Source organism: Puma concolor, chromosome A3 (genome assembly GCF_028749965.1).
Source record: "Puma concolor isolate L17-30 chromosome A3, mPumCon1.1.hap2, whole genome shotgun sequence".
NCBI lineage: Eukaryota > Metazoa > Chordata > Mammalia > Carnivora > Felidae > Puma > Puma concolor.
In genome coordinates, this window is record NC_141669.1 from 102586974 (window position 1) to 102606678 (window position 19705).

The following is a 19705-nucleotide window of genomic DNA, read 5'->3' on the forward strand; positions in this document are numbered from 1 at the left end:
TCTGAGCCATCAGCCCAGAGCCTGACGCGGGGCTCGAACTCACGGACCACGAGATCGTGACCTGGCTGAAGTCGGACGCTCAACCGACTGCGCCACCCAGGCGCCCCTCTCATGTCTTATTTATTTTTAAATTTATTTTTAATTTATTGGTTCTTATTGGTTATTATTACTGTTGAAAAAACTTATTATGTATTATTTTTTAAATCTTTCATATTTGGGGGTAAGTGATCTTCTCCAATCTTTTGTTTTTCTTTCATTTTAGTTCCTACCATCTTAAAATGTATGGCTCTTCCCATCTGTTGGTGTAATAATGTGGTGGCTTATAATGATAAGCATTCATTTCTCACTCATGTGTCTTTGAGTTAGTTGATATTCACCTGATCTAGACTGGGCACTGTTTACAGAGCTGGTGTTTGTTTTTGTTTTTGCAATATGGTCCTTTAAATACATCCTTGTTTGGTTTCTTGGACTAGGTTATAACAATGCCATAGTTGACTGGGCAAGTTTTTGTGACTCTAATGACCACAGAACTCAAGGTCAGACATTTGTAAGTTAAAGAGAAAGAGGTGTCTTTTTGTTTGGGTTCACCCAACAGAAGACCCAGAGATAAGGATCTGGGTGCCAATAATTAGTTTGGGAGAAACATAGTGATAGAGTGGGAAAGGGAGATAAGAAAAAAAAAACAGCCAATAAAGTGTTCATTGATGAGCAGGTTACCTCTGTGGGCAGCTGGAGCTTTAACCTGTTGAGGACACTGGGGGGAACTGTACAAGACATACCTTTAAATTATCCCCCAAGATGGCAAAGAGGTTGAAGTGCTTACCTGCCAACTCCCATCATTTAGTGGGGAGGGTTGCTCCTGGGATATCAACTTCTGCTTTATGTGGACAGGTGGCTACTAAGAATAGAAAAAACCCTTAGGAAGAGAGATGCTAGTGCTCTGGTAGGAAGTTGTCAGCAGGAAAATGTCCACCAAGCTGCAGGTAACCTCCAGGGTGGGCAGAGAGGACATAGGCAGAGCATCTGCCACAAGAAGGTACTACAATGCAGAGACTAAAATAAACCCAAGAATGTCATGACTCTTTTTATTAAATACACTGTGAACTCAGCTGGTCTTCAGTAAACACTTGTTATATTTAATTAGACCTTTGGGTTCATTTAGCAGAACGTGAACACCTTGCAGATAGGGACAGAATGGTTGCCTTCCTTTCCCAACATCTAGTTCAGAGCCTGACATACCATTACTCAATAAATGATGATGTAGGGAGGTAGTTTAGGAGAGTAGAGAGAGTTTGACTTTTGGGGCTGAACAGACTGCATAGACTCTTGTGGTTTGGTGACTTATGCCATTGTATTCCAATGGTCAAGTTACTTGCTTCTCTTATTCCATTTCCTCATCTTCAACACTGAAATAGTGATGCTGAACTCAAATATTATTGTAAGAAGAAAATGAATTAACAGATGTTTAGTGGCTGCTCTGGAATTTCTATATTGGGACAACTTAGAGGAGACAGCAATCTAGACAGAAGAGGAAACAGGGATAGGTATTTTGCAGAAGACTGAGAATATCATCAATCGGGGAAGAAATCCCTCCAAACACCCACTTGATGTTGCTACAATATTTGTTAGATTCTTAGACTAGGGTTTAGCAGGTTACAGGCTTTTAACCAAATGTAGATGTTATTATCAGGCTATTCTGCAAGAGATTGTCCTGGTTTGGAAATGTTGTTGTGTTTATATCTTGTGATACATAATTGGAAATGTTTGGAAATGTTGAGTGTTTATATCTTGTGATACATAATTGTTATTGCAGTATAGTGATGTGACTCCTGAAACAGAAGTTTATAGTCCAAGACAGAAGGTACCCTTGAAATCATTCCTTTCTCCTTTGCTTTTTCTTTCTTGTGAGTATCTGAGTCCTGTGGGTGACTATCAATCCAGGAATCAAAATTCAGAATAGGGTGAGGAACCCAACCCAAAGCCTGGATGAGTGATGAGAAGGTCAGTGTCCCTACCCTCAACATTAAGAATGGCCAATCCTGTCCCCATAGGGTATGAACTCTGTAGCATAGGGAGACTTGATGGATGGTGGTATTGGGGAAATCAACAAATTCATCCTAGAAAACAGGATGGAGTCCAGCTCTGTCAGTATTCTCACCATGTTGGCTGCTAGGCAGGTTTACAGGGTGTCTTGAAAAACTTGTAGCAGGCTCCTTAAAGTAGATGACCATGGGGAAAAGGTACTAGATGTTAACCCTCAGTGATGAACATTCCATGTCTGTGATCTGGGTTTCACTCTGAATGGAGCTTAAGGCCTCTCGAGAGGCATCTCCACTCTCCACTCTTTTGTCTCTGAATGCAGAGCCATAAACCTATAAACAGCCTTGACTAGTTATCTTTAGGGCCTGGAATCCAGCCAGCAGGGACTTCAAATCACGACAGGAAACAAAAAAGAATTGTTAACCCAAGAGAGTAATGTTCCGAGCTATTTACGTTGGTATTTTTCTTCCAAATTAAGTTTGTTTTATTTTCTAATTGTGGAAGATCACACCCCCCCCCACCTCATAATCCTTACCCAGAGAAAATGGGGTGTAGTCTTCCAGATCTTTTCTTATGCACTATATAAATACATGTTTTAAATATGTAATTAGTCTTGTAAAAATATTTATACTTCCAATATCAATAGATACATTTTTTCAGTATTGTTAAACTTTGAATTCATTAAACTTAAGTAAATCTTAAAATAAATAAAAAGTAGTTTGGGGCGCCTGGGTGGCTCAGTCGGTTGAGCGGCCGACTTCGGCTCAGGTCATGATCTTGCGGTCCAGTCCGTGAGTTCGAGCCCCGCATCGGGCTCTGTGCTGACAGCTCGGAGCCTGGAGCCTGTTTCAGATTCTGTGTCTCTCTCTCTCTGACCCTCCCCTGTTCATGCTCTGTCTCTCCCTGTCTCAAAAATAAATAAAAAACGTTAAAAAAAATTTTTTTAAATAATAAAAAATAAAAAAATAAAAAGTAGTTTAAAAATGAGGCATCAAAATTAAATAAATCTCCTATTTATGGACAGTTATGTTATTTCCAACATTTAGATTTTATAAACAATACTTTGATCCTTGTTGCTAAATCTTTGTGATACCTTTATTTGTTCTCAGCTTTCTTTCATATGTATATATTTTTAATCTCTTAATCTCCTTGGGCTGCATTCCAAAAAGTTTCTTTCTTTGTCTACTTAAACCTTCTTTTGTTTTTTAATGTTCATTTATTTTTGAGAGCAAGAAAGGCAGAATGCAAGGAAGGGAGGGGCAGAGAGAGAGAGAGAGAGAGAGAAAGGCACGGAATCTGAAGCAAGCTCCAGGCTCTGAGCTGTCAGCACAGAGCCCTACATGGGGCCAGAACTCACGCACCTGAACCATGAGATCATGATCTGAATGGAAGTTGGATGATTAACCGACTGAGCCACCCAGGCAACCCTTGTCTGTTCAACCCTTCTATTGAGATTTTATTTTTAATTATCATAATTTAATATTTCTAAAAATTCCATTTTTCAAGTCTGTCCTCTCTTTCTGATATTTTCTATTCATTTTTTAAAAAATGTCTTTAATCATTTAAACATGATTTTTTTGTGGTGTCTCCTATCATGGTTTCTGATAACAACCGCTAGTGCTCTTGTTCACAGTGGATTCTTTCCCCATGAGTTTTGTAATTTTGGTTCATGAGCTCATCTTCTGTGGACCTCATTGGGAATCCTGGTGTAGAAATATGCCCCTTCAGAGACATTTTCTGATAGCTTCTGCCAGGCACACAATGGGTATTATCAGCTCAGAACATGTTTTATATTAACTGATAGACAGGAGAACTCTAGTGAAAATCTGAATGCCAAATCCATGTGGTCAGACCCATGATTATGAATTCTCAGACTAGACCAATTTTGTCTCCATCTAGATCCTAGACAGAAGAATGTCATTGTCATCTCTCTCTGCCTTTGGGTGGATTGTTCTAGTTCAACTTCTCATCTGTCAGTGGCCAGAGTCCTTATCTGTGTTCCCCTACATGGGCATTAAAACCCAAGCCTAAGTTGTGAGACCAGAAAAACATCCATAGAACATCCAGAGTTTCAGCTCAGTTGTTATAGCTTAAGATTCCAGGTTCCTCTTCATTTTTTATCCCAGGAGATTTCCCTAACTTTCTTGCAAAGCTCAGCTCTGCATCTAAAAGAGTCTTAACATTTTCTCTAGTGTTTCCACTTTGTAGTGAGAGAGTTTTCGGTTATTTAGACTAAAATGTTGCCAAAACTTAAAAGGTCTTAAGTATATCTGCAGTGTAAATTCTCAAAGGAGGAATTTCACGTTTAAGAGACATGTATATTTTTAATGTATCTCATACATTAACATTTCATAGATAATACACAATGTGGAAAGCAGTTTGTCCTCAGAATATCTTATAACTCAAGAGCACAATGATAACCCAGGACAGCTTTGAAATAAATTCTTAGCTCTTTGGTTAATGAAACCTGTCTTCTTATTTCTCTCTCACTTTAAGCATCTTTTTGTTAAAACTCTATTTTTTCAAAAAGTGAAAAAAGCAAATTGCAGAGAGTGAAGCTCACTCTTAGATTTTTATTTCTGGTACGTTTCTTCTTTAACAGAACATCTGCCTCATCATGAACTTTGGAAGTTTAGATCAAATGGGCCTAAACAGGAATGCTCATGGAATTCTGATGAACAAGAGTTTTCTAAAAATATGTTCCCAAGTTCTTCCCTCTACAAGGTGAGGACCTACTATATGTATATTCAATGTTCACATCACTTGCATATATACATGTCTAAGGCTGGGTGGTGAAAACAGAGGAAGACACTACCTAGGGATGAAGCAGGAATGAATTAGTGCACATGCTGTGATTTTTTAGTGGCTACCTCTCCTAGTCCTTAAACTGTCACTGAAGAGTAGCTTTGAACAAGTTGCAAAACCCTGAAAGGTCATAACCCAGGAAGGGAGAGACTCCGGGAACATGCACCAGCGAAGATGCATATGGATAAACAAGCCATAAAGTGCACCATATTTTCTCTTTTCCAGCATTCACTGAAGACTTGACCTCATGCTATTACCCTGTGAAAGTGGAATTTTAAAACAGCCAACCCCAAACAAACCTGTACTAATCCCAGGGTGGCCAGCTTTACCCATCGCTAATGAAACCCAGGAGGGTCCCGAAGTGAAGTGTGACAATTTGAGAGGCAGAGTGAAGATCACAGAGGTGAGAAGCCTATCACCTCTTTTTTCCCATCCCAAGGAACATACGGGCCAGACTTAGCATGTCCGAAGTTCTTGTGGCCTGGACAGAGGTCCCCTGCCTGAGAGCTACAAGGAGATGGATGCCCACCTCTGTCACACTCTCTCCTCTAGCTGGCCCAGCTCAGCCCTTTCAAAGGTGCCTTAGCTGACTGAGGACATTCAGCTGTGACAGCCATTTGCACATGTTATTTCTGAGGAACTAGGTGAATGCACTCACATGGAAGGAGGTGATGAGAATGAGAAATGGTATAAGTGACTGGTCTGATCTCCTGGCTGGCAGGCTGTAGGGTCATGACTCTGTGCTCCCTCACAGGGGTATGGTTAGAGCTTATAAGTTCTCTTCTGTCTGACTGGAGTAAATGGGGTGGTGTTGGAGCAGTGCTGGCAGAGGAAGGCTGGATCTCCAGGAACTAAGATATAAGGGTATTATCTGCCACAATTCTGCTTCTTATTGATCTCTAGATACTCCCTTGGATGGTAGAGTCAGGCTCTGCCATACTCCTCAGAATGGATCCAAAGAGTCAGAATTAAGTCAGTCATCAGACAGGGATCAGATGTGGACCTCCTCCATGCCCACTTTTCCTTTCTGACTGGTTGAAATCAAGAGCCTCAACCACACATGAAATGATGATGTCCTGGAGCTTTGTGAAGCCACAGGTGGGAAAGTAGCTTGGGTCCTTGAAACACTGTGTGGAGGAGTGTGCTTTACAACCCCAGATATTAATTTTGAATTCTATACAAGCAAAAAAAAAAAAAGCCCATCACCTTATATGAGGAAAGTTTAATGTACTTTAATAAATTATCATTCTGAGATTTCTTTTCATTGGATTCCTATATAAATTCTGCTTTTTTTTTTTTTCTGGATGGCATGTCTTCTTTTAGTTTGGATGTATTTATTTTTGAGGATTAATCAAATAATATTTTAAAGAAAGGGTACTGAGGAAATAAATTTCTGGACATTTTATGCCAAAACAAAAAGTCCCTATTTTGCCCTCTCTTGATTAGGTAGATTTTTATTAGACAAAGGATTTTATATTTAAAACTATTTTTTCCCTCTGAATTCAAAGGCATTGCTTCACTGCCTTTATGCATCTATGCTAATGAGACATTTATGATAGAAAAAGTGTCAGGAGATAACAGCAACCATGCAAACAGCCAGTACATACACGAACAAGAATCATGTGTAAATGAGAATCAAACATTAATGAGAATCCATTTTCTTCTCTATCAGATTGACAAAGATTATAAAAATGGTAATACTCAGCATTGGTGCATATTGGAGAATGAATATTTGTCTACACTGCTGATGAGTGTGAAATTGGAACAAAATTTCTGGAGGACACATTTATAATATCCAAAAATAAGATCTATTACTTTTACTTTGTAGGTGAGATTTTTTTTTTTCCTAACAGGAAACATTCTAGTTCTCTTTTATCTTTGGTGTAGCAAAGTTTCATTGAGCTACATTTGAGTGAAAAGCTATTTTTATTCATCAGCTCAGCACTTACTGGGCCATTTCTACCTTCTGTTTTGTTCTAGCCTCAAGGAAATAGTTCTATGATTTATTTTTTTTTTTTTCCTGCTTTTAATTGTCCTGATTTTTTTTTTCTTTCTCAAGCTGTCATTAGATGGATATTGGTCCTTCTGTATGGATCTGTTATACATTTTAAAGTTTCTCTCATGTTTTTTATCCTTTTTTTGGTCTTTTGCTTTATATTACTTTTTTTTCTCTTAAAAAAAAATTCTTTTTTTAAAGTAACCTCTAGGCCCAGCCTGGAGCTCGAACTCATGACCCTGAAATCAATAGTTGCATGCTCTGCCAACTGAGCCAGATAGGTGCCTCTAACCTTTGCTTTATATTTTTTAGAGATTTTAAAAACGTCTCTTCTTTGCTTTCTATTGATTTAGTTCCATCAAATATTTAAATATTTTAAATTTTCATGAACTCTAGTTCCTTTTCATATCAACCTATTCTTGTTTTGTCGATGTGATATCTTCATATTAGTTTGACCAACAAGGGTAATAATTAGAATATGTAAAAAGTTCTCTTTTTCATGTTATCTGTTCCTGTCACTGAATGTTTTTTTCTTTTTTCAGGTTGGCTACTCATTTTGGTGTTGTTGATTTTCCTCAAATATCTGGTAATCCCTGATCTTTCATCCTTCCTCACAATTGAGGTCTGTGCTGATTAATTTGAGTAGCTGGCATGTTTCTTCTTTACTTGGCTATTATAAATAATAAATGCACAATACAAAATGTAATTTTAAAGAGTGTTATCTTGTTAGAAATGGGCTCACTTTAATAAAATATTTTATTTTTCTATATAATATGCTGGTAATATTGACTATCGATAGGACTGCTAGATTTATCCATATAGGAAATCTATAACATTTGTTTGATCCCACCTAAAGCTATCTGATTAATAAACTATCTTACAAATATACACTTTGAAATTTTGTCTAAGAATTTTTTGAGTTAAAAATCTCTTCATATTTAGTTGAAATGTTTTAGGGGAATCAAATTATATTTTTTTAATATCAACACATTATTTTATATGTAAAGGAAAATCCATTGTGTCATAGATGTCTATACTTTGTGACCATGATGTATTGATGCCTTATGTGGGCATAGATGTATATGTAAAGTGTGTGAAATTGGTATGAACACTATTAAAATAGTCACATGACTTAGCTACAATTATGTACAAAATAAACACATTATGGGGAAATTATGTATTGTTGGCAAAAGAGATTATTTTTCTTTAAAAAAAAAAAACCCTCATGGAATGATTGGCTGAATCAGCCTGGTGAAAATTTTCATTCAGAAGATGCCAACATCTTTCTCCATGATCTTACATTGCTACCCATTCATTTTTCACACATAGGGCCTTGTTCATACTGGGGCTCACAGTCAAGTTGTAGGCTAGATTGATCTCATCACAGTGAAGCCATTACACTTTTTTTGGTCTTCCTTACACATTTGCTCCATGCATGCTTAAAATCTGGAAAAAACATACTCATGGGCTGGAGAAACAAAGAAGCAGCAATTTCCTTGCCTTATTCCTTGGCCAGTGATGAAGTAGAGAGCATGATGTGGTGATTGGAGCCAGACCTAACTCTGGCCATGGGCATTGCTGCCGACCCCAACCTAATTAAGAAAGATCTTGAATAAACTTGGGTGAGAGCCAAAATCACTAGCCTCTTCAATCAGTATTTTTGATATAAAAATTAGCATCTGGGCTGAGTAAAAGGGAGCCCTGTTTCTTGCCAAAGCAAAAAAAAAAAAAAAAAAAAAAAAAAAACTCTTTTGCTTCTACTCTGACTTCCTGATGTTGGGTATTTTATCAATTTGTATCTGTGATCATTTTCAGAGCAATTGACTTACAATTGTCAAGTTCTGTCCTAAACCCTGTCACAGGCATCAGCCTTTTCCAAATGGGTAAGCTGGACTGACTTGTTTTCTTATTCCTCCTTGAGTTACCCTTCTAATACATAAAGTTTAGCTGAAGTAACTGTAAGAAATTTGACTGGACAAGGAATATGACATTCAAAGGAAAATAACGCAATGCCCTGTTGGAGCTTTGGAAGTCCTCTTTACACATTGGTAACACCCTGAAAACTTCAACAAAATGGCCTTCCAAGATGAGTCCACGATTAATCTCTCCAAGAGTAGAGGATCATAGTAGAGAGTAGTAGTCTAGAGGATAATGTATGTTGAGGTCTTGGTACAGTATCTGGCACATAAGTGTCCAAAAAATGATTGATTTGCTTTCAAGATATCACATGACTGCTTCAGAAATAATTCCTAGTCTTGAGGTGCCTGGGTGGTTTAGCTGGTTGAGCATCTGACTTTGGCTCTGGTGATGATCTCAGAGTTCGTGAGTTTGAGACCCACATTGGGCTCTGTGCTGAGCTCAGTTCAGAGCCTGCAGCCTGTTTCAGACTCTGTGTCTCCCTCTCTCTCTGTTCCTCCCCCACTAGCACTCTGTTTCTCTTTTTCAAAAATAAGTAAACATTAACAAAAAAACTCTTTAAAAAGAAATAATTCCCAGTCTTGATCCAGGAAATTCACACGCAGGGTATGATATAGAGAAAGAAAAGATTAATATTTGATTCATGTTAATGCCTTTGTTATACTAAAGACTACTTTCAATGAAATTGAAACAAATTAAGGGACAAAGACATCACTACCTTTTAGAGAAACTCAGTGAAATATTCTCTGATGAAATCATATGATTTTGGGGCTTTCTTCAAAGTAATCTGTGAATGGGGGGAAATAGATGAAAGGCCATGAACTGATAATGTTTGAAGCTAGGTGATAGGTGCATGTGGGTTCTCTATACTATTCTCTCTTATTGTATGTTGAAAATTTTCCATTTTAAAACCTTTTAAAGTAGATGGATTAGAAATAATTTTTAAAAAGTGGATGGACTTCTGTCAGTTCCAATCTGAGTCCCTCCCTAAGAATTCCCTTTGGCTGAATAGAATTGTCTTGCCCAAAGTAATGCCCTCTCCCACACCTGTACCTTGGTAACTTGTATCTCATGATTAGTTGATGGCAGAAAGAACATAGAGGCTTGTCTCCTTTGCTTCATTTTGAGATAACTCTAACAGGCCATCTCTGTTGCATAGCCCTCCATGGGATTGACTGAGGCCTTTATTACGATGAAATCAGTCTTCTCCTTTTTCCAATCCTGTTTCCTTGCTCCATCCTAGATATTGTCCCATTGTATGTGGTTTCAGTGGTGTGCTGGTAAAGGTTTAATAGATGGCTCTCCAGGTACCTGATCTGTAGTGTTTGCCAATTTCCATGGTGTAAATACTTTCAACATGGCCAAATTCAAGCTACCAAGGTGACGTCACAGAAGGAGGAGGTGGAAACAGATGGGCACAATTGGTTCTTTTGACACAGTTCAAGTCAGCACTACCACTCTTGCCAATTTTCCTTAATGGAATTCTTAAATGCAAATCTCTGAGTCTTTATTTAGGGTAACCCAAACTAACACAAAACCATCAATTATTTTTTATATTGTCTATTTTGGTGATTTGTCTATTAAAGAAACTAACATTTCATAGGCAGAATGAAATGACATTGGTCACCTCAAGTGTTTCAGTGAAACACACACACACACACAGCCCACAATACTGTAAGACAGTGTCCCATAATAATTGCTTCAAAACATTTAAAATACAGACACCTTTTAATTTCTTAAAATTACACAGCTACATAGGGTGTTCTGAGAAAACAGACTTCAAATAAGTTGTTTATACTGAGACTAGGAAAAATGGCCAAGAGATCACCAGATAAGTTCAAAGTATAATTGTTATTACTGCCGTAAATCAAAGTACATATTTAAGAGAGTTAAAGTTTCCTTATCAAATATTTTAAGTAAGAGTAAGCCATTTATAAAATTTGCTATCTCTGTAGAAAATACAGAGGAGCATTGCATGTTTGAAGAACTGTTAAGACTTTTACCCTATTCAAGAGCTGTTGTTGGAATAAATAAATAATCAGAGGCAAATATCCAATTTTGTAGAAAAAGAAAGTACCTGGAAAATGGGAACAATATGTCCCATTGAGGAGAAAAGGTTGGAATAATTCACTTTACTTTAGTAGTATAAGCACCCTTAATTATCAACAGACACTCAGGACAAAGTTTCTGTTATGTTTAATTAGAGACAACTGATCAGTCAAAACAAGAACTCCAACAATGGTTCTCAAATTATGACATGGATTAGAATCCCCTGAGGAGACTTGCTAAAATGTAAATTCCTGAGCACCAACAGCTATTCTAATTCAGTTAAGTCTGGCGTGGGGCCCAGGGATCTGCATTTTAACAAGCTTCCTAGTAAATTCTGAAGCCCATGGTGTCTGTCAAACCAAAGCATGCTGAAAGGCAATGTAGCCAAACATCCACAATACAGTTCCATAATAAGATTAGGAATGTATCTATGCCATTTCCGTTACACAAATGTATTTCCCTTACAAAATCAGTCTGCATCCTTTATCTACTGTTTCACTAAAGGCCATTTTTAGAACATCTTCCATCTATCTATGTATCTATCAGCAAGCCAGATTCTCATCTCTGTACCTTTATACTCTTGCTTGCTCTGTAAAGGAAGGGGAAAGTGTGTGTGTGTGTGTGTGTGTGTGTGTGTGTGTGTGTGTGTGTGTATGCATTTGGGAAGGTTGGGGTGCATAACAGAGTTTTGTTAGAAAATTCTCTTTCTCAACAGAACTGGCCAAAGGGACATTTTGGCTGTGGTATAGTTACTGAGATTCAATAATCCCTATTGATTTGAAATTATGCTTTTATTAACCTAGCAGATATTTTCTTATAAAAATTAAAAATTCTCACAATCACCCTCTTAACCAACTTCACTCTATATGACATGTGCTCTTATATTACCAGCCCTATGGGATCTGGGCCCCTCCTAATGTGCATTGCATTTAGTTGTCCTCATAAGTGTATTCAGTGTAGACCCTCTGACAGAGTGTTTTTTTTTTTTTTTTTTTTTAATCTTGCACTTGAGAATGTAATAAATTGCCCTAGGATCTTGATGAAACAGGAGTAGGAGTAATGTCCGCCTTGCTCCCCAGGCCGGGTGGGTAAGTAATTATTTTCCTATCACGACTTAGACTCCGGATCTTCCATAAAAGGCACACTGGTCACAAAGACATCCCTTTATAAGCTTAAAACTCAAAGCGTGGGTGTGAAGATGTGTATGAAGGTCATGGACATCCAGAATGGAAGGGGATGTTTACTGCTTACTGTACCTCAGGTGAAGCCCAGATGTTTCACTGGCCTCTTTGTCTATTGTTCCCTCTATAGGACTGAACACACTTATGCATTTTGGATAATTAACTAGAATCAATTTTGTTTCAATGAACATTTTCTTTCTTTCTTTCTTTCTTTCTTTCTTTCTTTCTTTCTTTCTTTCCTTATTTTGAGAGAGAGAGAAGGCATGAGTAGGGGAGGAGCAGAGAGAGAGGAGAGAGTGAGAATACCAAGCAGGCTCCACACCGGCAGTGCAGAGCCTGACTCGGGGCTCAAACTCATGAACCACAAGGTCATTACCTGAGTCGAAGTCGGCGCTTCACTGAGTGAGCCACCCAGGCACACTTAAGTGCACATTCTCGAGTGAGAAGACCTACATGTCTTCCTTTTTTGGGGACATTTATACTACATATATTTTCTTTGCATAAGTAATCCTATGCCAATTCATTGGGAAAAGTTGGAATTTAGTTATCAATATTAGTCCTGGGATGGGGCAACTGCATTTTCAGAACCACTCCCTCTCCTCTTTTGCTAAGAGTGATCCTAACAAATGTTTATGAGAAACTTTACCATTGCGATCCACTTTTAAACTGATGTACCTAGTAGGGGTTATACTTTCCCCATAAAAAGCTCTCTACACGCATCACCTTTATCCTTTAATAAGTTGTGAGCATCAGGGCATATTGCTGTATCCAACACTGGTGCTTCAGGCTGGGTTTCTTTCTCGGTGCACAGCATGAAAGCTTGGGTCCATCTGTGTCACAAGTCAAACCTCTCTTGAAGTGATTTGTTTATACTGTCATTTGATGGAGTGGAATGTTCTGTAACTCATTCAAACTATTACAGAAGCTTTGCTAAAAGGTCACCATTGCTCTTTGGAGTTTCCAAATCTGGGAGCCATCTGGGAGCTTGTTAAAGATAAGGTTTTCCACTGGCTTTTTCCATACCAACTAGATCCAATTAGCAAAAGGGTACTATTCCAGATAAGTTTGTGTTCACATTTAGAAAGAGAGAAAGACAGACAGACATAACAGAGACAGAGAGAAAGAGACAGAGAGAGAACGGAGGTAAATTACAATTAGTCGCTCAATAGTGTATAAGCCTACTTTACACCAGAATTGGAGTTCGTGTGCCAGCAGACAGTAAGAACTCAATAGGTCTGAATGGGGGTGTCAGTGTTAAAAAAGTTGAATAGAAGTTGCTTTTAAATGTTGTTTTTGAATCAATACATTCAAGTATAGTCTTGAGAGTCAACTCTAAAGGAAATTGAATCTCACCATTTACTCAAAATTTAATAGGAAAATGACAACTCATTCCTTAAAGTAATAAGGGCTATGTTCGCAAGCTAAACATTCACTCCACATGGCACAGACAACCTTCCAGTTGCTATAACATTACAGTTTTAGTCTAGGCCTAAAATTGGCTTGTGTTTGCTTTCTGCCCCCTTCCTTATGAAACAAAAGTCTTGGATTTTCCAAATCTCAAAAGCTCAGCTGTAAAACTGTAGGAAACCAGCGAGAGGAAAAGGAAAGTTTCCTTCAAAGACGTCTTTAGTCACTGTTGGCCGATTCTGCTCTCTCCCTCCAAACGTTAACTATGGCTTTTGACACTTGTCCTTGGAAAAAGTCCAAATGTGGCAAATGGTAGAAGCAATATTTCTTTACCCTCCTGCCTGGAGCTTCCCATGATACAGATGAGTTCTAGCTGGGGCATTCATGGGTGAAACAAGGAGGTCAGCTATTGCCCACCACCTCTGCTCATGTCTGCAGATGAAATAAGTAAACACGGAGTGAGAATCTACTGAATTAAAAATCAAAACCCTCTCATTTGGTTGGAATGCCTGAAAGAGTCTGGACCAAAGAGGCTGCACAGTAGCAGCTAAAACACAGGCTCACTGCCATTAAAAATGTTCTAGGAAGTGTGTGTGTGTGTGTGTGTGTGTGTGTGTGTGTGTACGTGTGAGTGTGTGTATGTGCACGTGTGCGCATGCGTGCGTGTGCATGTGTTTGTAGCAGGATACTTGGATGAGGAGAAAAATTAAAATCTGGAACCATATTTTTGTCTTTGCAGTTCCAGATTGGAGACATTAAAAACATGACATTTCCTTCAGTTCAATTCAGCTGGTTCAGAAACCAAAATTGTCCTTAGAAAGGGGGAGAAATCCATTTATGTTCCTTTTGAGGCAGGGAGGGAGGTCTTTCTGGCAAAGTCTTTAGGTGCAATTCGGGACCAGGAGACTTAATCGTCCAGTTCAAAGCTTGTCTCATCATAGAGTTCAGGGCGCGCTGACTTCTTGTGCCGGGAATACTTCAGTTGCAGGAGATCACCCATTTCATCCAGGTTTTCCAAAACCTGCAAAGAGATTGCCTTCCATCAGTTATTCTTTAAACTCCTAAATGGCTCTGCAATCCAGAGCCTCAGAGATACAATCTTCTTTTGCCATCTTCTTTGATTTTAAAGAAAAGGAGAAAGATCCAAATCATTAAGGTGTGATTTACAAACCAGGTGTAGAAGAATCTTAGAAGCTAATTCATTTTATTTCATATTCTTTAACAGCCTACCCCATATTATGAATATTTAACTTATTTTGGGGGTGTGAAGAGAGGAATAAAAGTATCTGATGCATGCTTACCCTTTCAGGCCTTATTTTAAAATTTAATGAATTATATATAACCTTGTGGAAGAAAAAGTTAAGGTTGCAGGTTACAACTGGGTTATGTCTTCATGACATAAATGGCCAAGAGCAAAATGGAACACTGTGGGAGCTGATTAGTGTCTTCTTCTCTCTCCCAAATTTCCCTACCCCAGCTATTAAACACTCATTTCTGTGTTCCATGGAATCATCAAACTTAAAACCTTAAGGGACCAAGAACTCATCCATTTCAGTTCTCTCCATTCAGGCAGGAAAATGTATCCCCAGTTTTCCCGAGAAACAACCAAGATCCAGGACAGACAAAATCTAATATATGACTAATCTTATGGTACTGGGGATATGCCCTTTTAACATTTTTAGGCCTTTCTTACCCTGTCCATTGAGACAGACGATATTAGGATCTAATGCTTTGAAAAAGGGAAGATGTTTGTTAACACTGGAACGAATGATTAGTGGAGCATAAGGATTTTCCTCTTTGGGAAGTCTTTCAAACTGGCATCAAGTTAGGTACCCACCAACATGTGAAGACTCATCTATTTCTGGGTGGTAGCATTACGGGTGGTTAAAATGTTCTTTTTACTTCAATGTACTTTCTAAATTTTTCCAGCAAATCTAAGCACTAAGACAAAGTAACAAAAGTTGGATTTAAAAGGACATCAACTAGGATAGTGTCTGTTGCTCTTTGCTGAAGGCAGGGTGGAGTAATACAGGGCGTGCATCTACATACCTGGCGGGGGTAGGAAAGACAATTCCTGGAAGGTATGGGAGGAGAACATAGGCTTTTCTATTCAGGTTAATTTCAACCTTTTTAGCTTCCATTTTTGTGTCTGCTACAAAATGTACGTAATATATTGACAATGCATATATAACTTATAAATGGATTTGTGTTGAAGCCCATTGATCAGACTACCCAGAGCACACCTGTACTCAAATGAAGGTAGGTTTATTCCAGTTGCTGCAGCTGGGAGTGTGTATTTCAGAAGAACCATCTTAGGAAGAGGGAGTTGGGAAGGTCTCCTTATCACATTTGGACTTGTGCTCCAGATGACTCTAAGGAAGCAGGGACCAGTTCTGGGTTGGATGTTGTCTGGAGCAGGAGAAATTCAGTGATTGGCTATGTGCCAAATTCTTAGGTGGAGGGCAGGATGCCTAAGGTGGGGTGATTGGTAAAGGAGCAGCAATCATGTTAGAAGAAGGAAATTCTGAGGCATTTTGTGTTTGTAAAGTGGCTTCGACTCTGTCTTGTTCCAAACATGGTCATGGAGGAGACTTGTCTAATATGTATTTTCTGTGAGTGTTAATGTTCGGTTGTTACCTTAATGCCCTGGCTGTTCATGGGTCATTTTTCACTTTCCCTGATGTGTATATTGAGGAATATGCTCACAATTTTTTATTGATGTAGGTGCCTGATTTCAAAAGTTTAGAGGCATCTGTCTAGATGATGTCTCAGTGCTCCTTCCAAACCAGGTAGTCCAAAGGAATTAAGAACTTGCACAGAGAATCACAAGGTCTGATGTCTACAGAGTTGGGCATTCATGAATGTTTCAATGCTGCTGAGATCACAAAAAATACAAATCCACCTCTGCTGCCCATCTCCTTCTGTCATCTCTGGGAGCTTCTCCCTGGCCATTTCCTTTGCTCTACCATGCTTAATGCTGCTCTCTTTACTTTTTTCCTCCCTTAATGTGTAAACATGCTCAAGTATTTCCCAATTTTCAAGCGCTTTTTCTAAACCTATTTTTTTTTTGCTTTTACTGTCAAACTCCTTGAAATATTTGACTACTTTTTGAAAAAAATAAATAATTTGTTAAAGTTAATCACTAGAAATAACTCATTTTAGAGAACCTGGGCAATATGGAAAGATACAAAGAACAACAACAAAGTTCACCCATCATCTCAAAGACCTAGAATTTGCTCAGTTATTAGTGTGCCATGCAGAAAGTTGTTATTATGTATGTACTCTGGAGTATACATTGGTTTAAGTCCTAAGAATGTAATGGTGAAGCAGAAAGACATGGAGACTCTGTGTGTATGTGTGTGTAGTTTATTATTGGAGCTCAAAGTATTCACTTTTTTATTTGTTGTATTCTTATTTTTGTCCCCTATATTCTCCTAAACCTGTCTGCTTGGAGGAACATCGAGCTCCTGCTAATTGCTAATCCAATAGCTTCTTCCCATCTCTTGGAGACACTTTGATCCTTCCCCTCCCTGAAACTTTTTCCTTCTTACTGTGTTTAACACTACACTAGTTTGTGTCTTTTCAGACTCCTCTAGCCCCACTGAAGTCTCGTTCCTCACCTGTGGTTCCCGTGTCTACGCTGGGAGATGGGCACTCTGCCGGAGCCTGTCCTTGGCCTGTTCACTTGTGTTTGGACAATTATATCCTCTACCTTTGCTTTCATGATCCCTCAGCTGCCTAAACTACAGAAGCTCCAGCATTGCATATGCTCCCAAGCTTAGAATCTGATTTTCTTTTCCACAGGTGGCCCAGAGACATATAATCCCAACCTGTCTAAAACTGAACTTGTTTTGTTCCTCCAGTCTCATTGATGATTTGCTGTTCTTTTTGTTTTTAATTTTTTTTAACATTTATTTATTTTTAAGACAGAGAGAGACAGAGCATGAACAGGGGAGGGGCAGAGAGAGAGGGAGACACAGAATCTGAAACAGGCTCCAGGCTCTGAGCGGTCAGCACAGAGCCCGACGCGGGGCTAGAACTCACAGACCGCGAGATCATGACCTGAGCCGAAGTCGGACGCTCAACCGACCGAGCCACCCAGGCGCCCCGATGATTTGCTGTTCTTTATTGCATACCTTATCTCATATAAATGGTTTAGCTTTACCATCCTTCCATTCACCAGGTCTGGAGACCTTGAATTATCTTTGATTCCCTCTTCCCAAATGTTCCCTGCATGTGATCATTTGCCAAGTCTTGGCAGCTCCGTGCATTTACGATGTCTGTTCATATATACGTTTCTTTTGTTTCTACTGCCATTGATCTTGTCATCTCTTTTTTTTTTTTTTTTCAAACAGCTCCATTTTAGGTCCCTTCATCTTGCCTTTTCCTTCTCCAATCAATTTGTTACATTTATTTTGTAGTAACATGATTATGTCACTCCTTTGGTCAGAAACCTTGGATGATGTTCCATAACTTTTATTAAAAAAGCCTTAGCTCAGGGGTGCCTGGGTGGCTCAGTCAGTTAAGCGTCTGACTTTCACTCAGGTCATGATCTCACAGTTTATGAGTTCGAGCCCCACATCAGGTTCTGTGTTGACGGCGCAGAGCCTGGAGCCTGCTTTGGACTCTGTGTCTCCCTCTCACTCTGCCTCTCCCCTGCTCATGCTCTGTCTCTCTCCCTCAAAAATAAATAAACATTAAAAAAAAAAAGGCCTAGCTCAAAAGTCACCTCTCCTGTAAAATATATATATAATATCCATATCCATATATATCTTTATATATTATGAGTCATTATATGTGTATGTATATTACACATATACACATAATTAATTCACATCTTTGCACATAACTTATTCATATGTAATGAACGAATTCATGTAATCTCATATATCATTTCTACCTTCATGCTTCCACAGTTGTCCATATTTCTTTTCCAAGATGAATTTATTTTGTCCAATATTATCACTAGTTGCTTATTTATTAGTACCACCTGTTAGAGTTTTTGCCCTAGGGTTTTGCACATACTAGACAGTCAGTGTGTTTGCTAAACTGCATTGACATTATGAGACAGTTCCATCAACCCCACACTGATTAAGATGGCTTAGTTTTCTGATATCACTCATTCACATAAAGATCAAAACCAAAGGACAATGAAATGTGGTTTTTAAATCGTTTACACGTCATGTAGGTCTGGATGATATGATAGATCTGTCTTTGTTATTGTTTTTCCAACACGTTGCTTCATTGGATCATATTTTATTATGATGGGCTTGGTGGCTACGAAAAATGTCAGGTTGTGGGAAGTTAATGCTGAAATAACACGTCAGGTTAGCTTTTGCATTTAAGAACAAGTAAATAGCATAACATGTGGCTACTCAGTCTGTTTTATGAAGCCAAATACTGACTTGAGTTAAGTCTTCACTAAACTCATTTTCTTTTCTATCCCCTGAGTTGATCACATTGTTGGACGTTGTTGGCATACCCTTGCTTTTTTAGCAGTGAGTTTATGAGTGTTGTTTTTCTACACCACCAAGAGAAACCCAGGGACACCGAAGCTAGCTCAATAAATGAATGTGTTCAGAATGCAAGGCACCAGTGCTGGAGATTCTGTTGGCCTGTCGTGTACTTACTGTGTCTAGCATCTCCCGGGTATGTGCTGCTGAAACACAAAACCGAGCCCGAGCTTCTGCGAGGGGAGTAGCTGGAAATCCAACGACCACCACCCCGATTTTTCTATTTAATAGATGCCTTGCAAAAGCCCTATGGGAAAGGTAAAAGAGGAGGTTAACTGAGAGATGACAAAGTTACATGGCAGGAGAAAGAATATGGCTAGTTGACATTTCTTATTTTATATCAATAAGTAAAAATGATTAAAGTTACTAAGCTTCTGTCACATATAATTGACAAGGAAATGGGGCAGTTCTTCCATGGCACCCATGGCTGAGTGTGTATATTATCGGGTCCAGCACATTCATTAGAGCATTGTGAGTACTGAGTCTCTGACATAGAGCAAAAAAAGCTGATGTATATAACCCTGGTTTAACAAGTTGGCATCCTTTGTCTGAAGGGTTTCTAGGAATAAAAACCCCAAAGCTAACACAATGCAATTGCATAAAGAAAGAACATACATGAAGTGCAAAGTTGTATGTTTTAAAAATTTAATACCAATAACAGAATACGGAAATTTCAAGAAGCCTGTACTTAGTGACAAGAATTTGAGAACCAGGATCTGAGGGTCTGCAGGAGCCAATCCTGAGCTGTATGTATTCTCACTCCAGAGCCAAAGATATATATTTTTTGCCCTCATTAA

At 38.6% G+C, this 19705-nt stretch overlaps 1 protein-coding gene across 1 annotated transcript in view; it reads right to left on the reverse strand.

The window, feature by feature from the left end:
• Positions 1 to 10937: 10937 nt before the first annotated feature.
• SPTLC3 (serine palmitoyltransferase long chain base subunit 3) overlaps positions 10938 to 19705 on the reverse strand; it is a 132855-nt gene continuing 124087 nt past the window's right edge. The window contains exons 11-12 of the mRNA XM_025932352.2: positions 19026 to 19155; positions 10938 to 14416 (exon numbers count right to left, since the gene is read on the reverse strand). Of these exons, the coding sequence (XP_025788137.1) occupies positions 14303 to 14416; positions 19026 to 19155 (244 nt within the window). The 3' untranslated portion in view covers positions 10938 to 14302. The remainder of the gene's footprint in view (positions 14417 to 19025; positions 19156 to 19705) is intronic.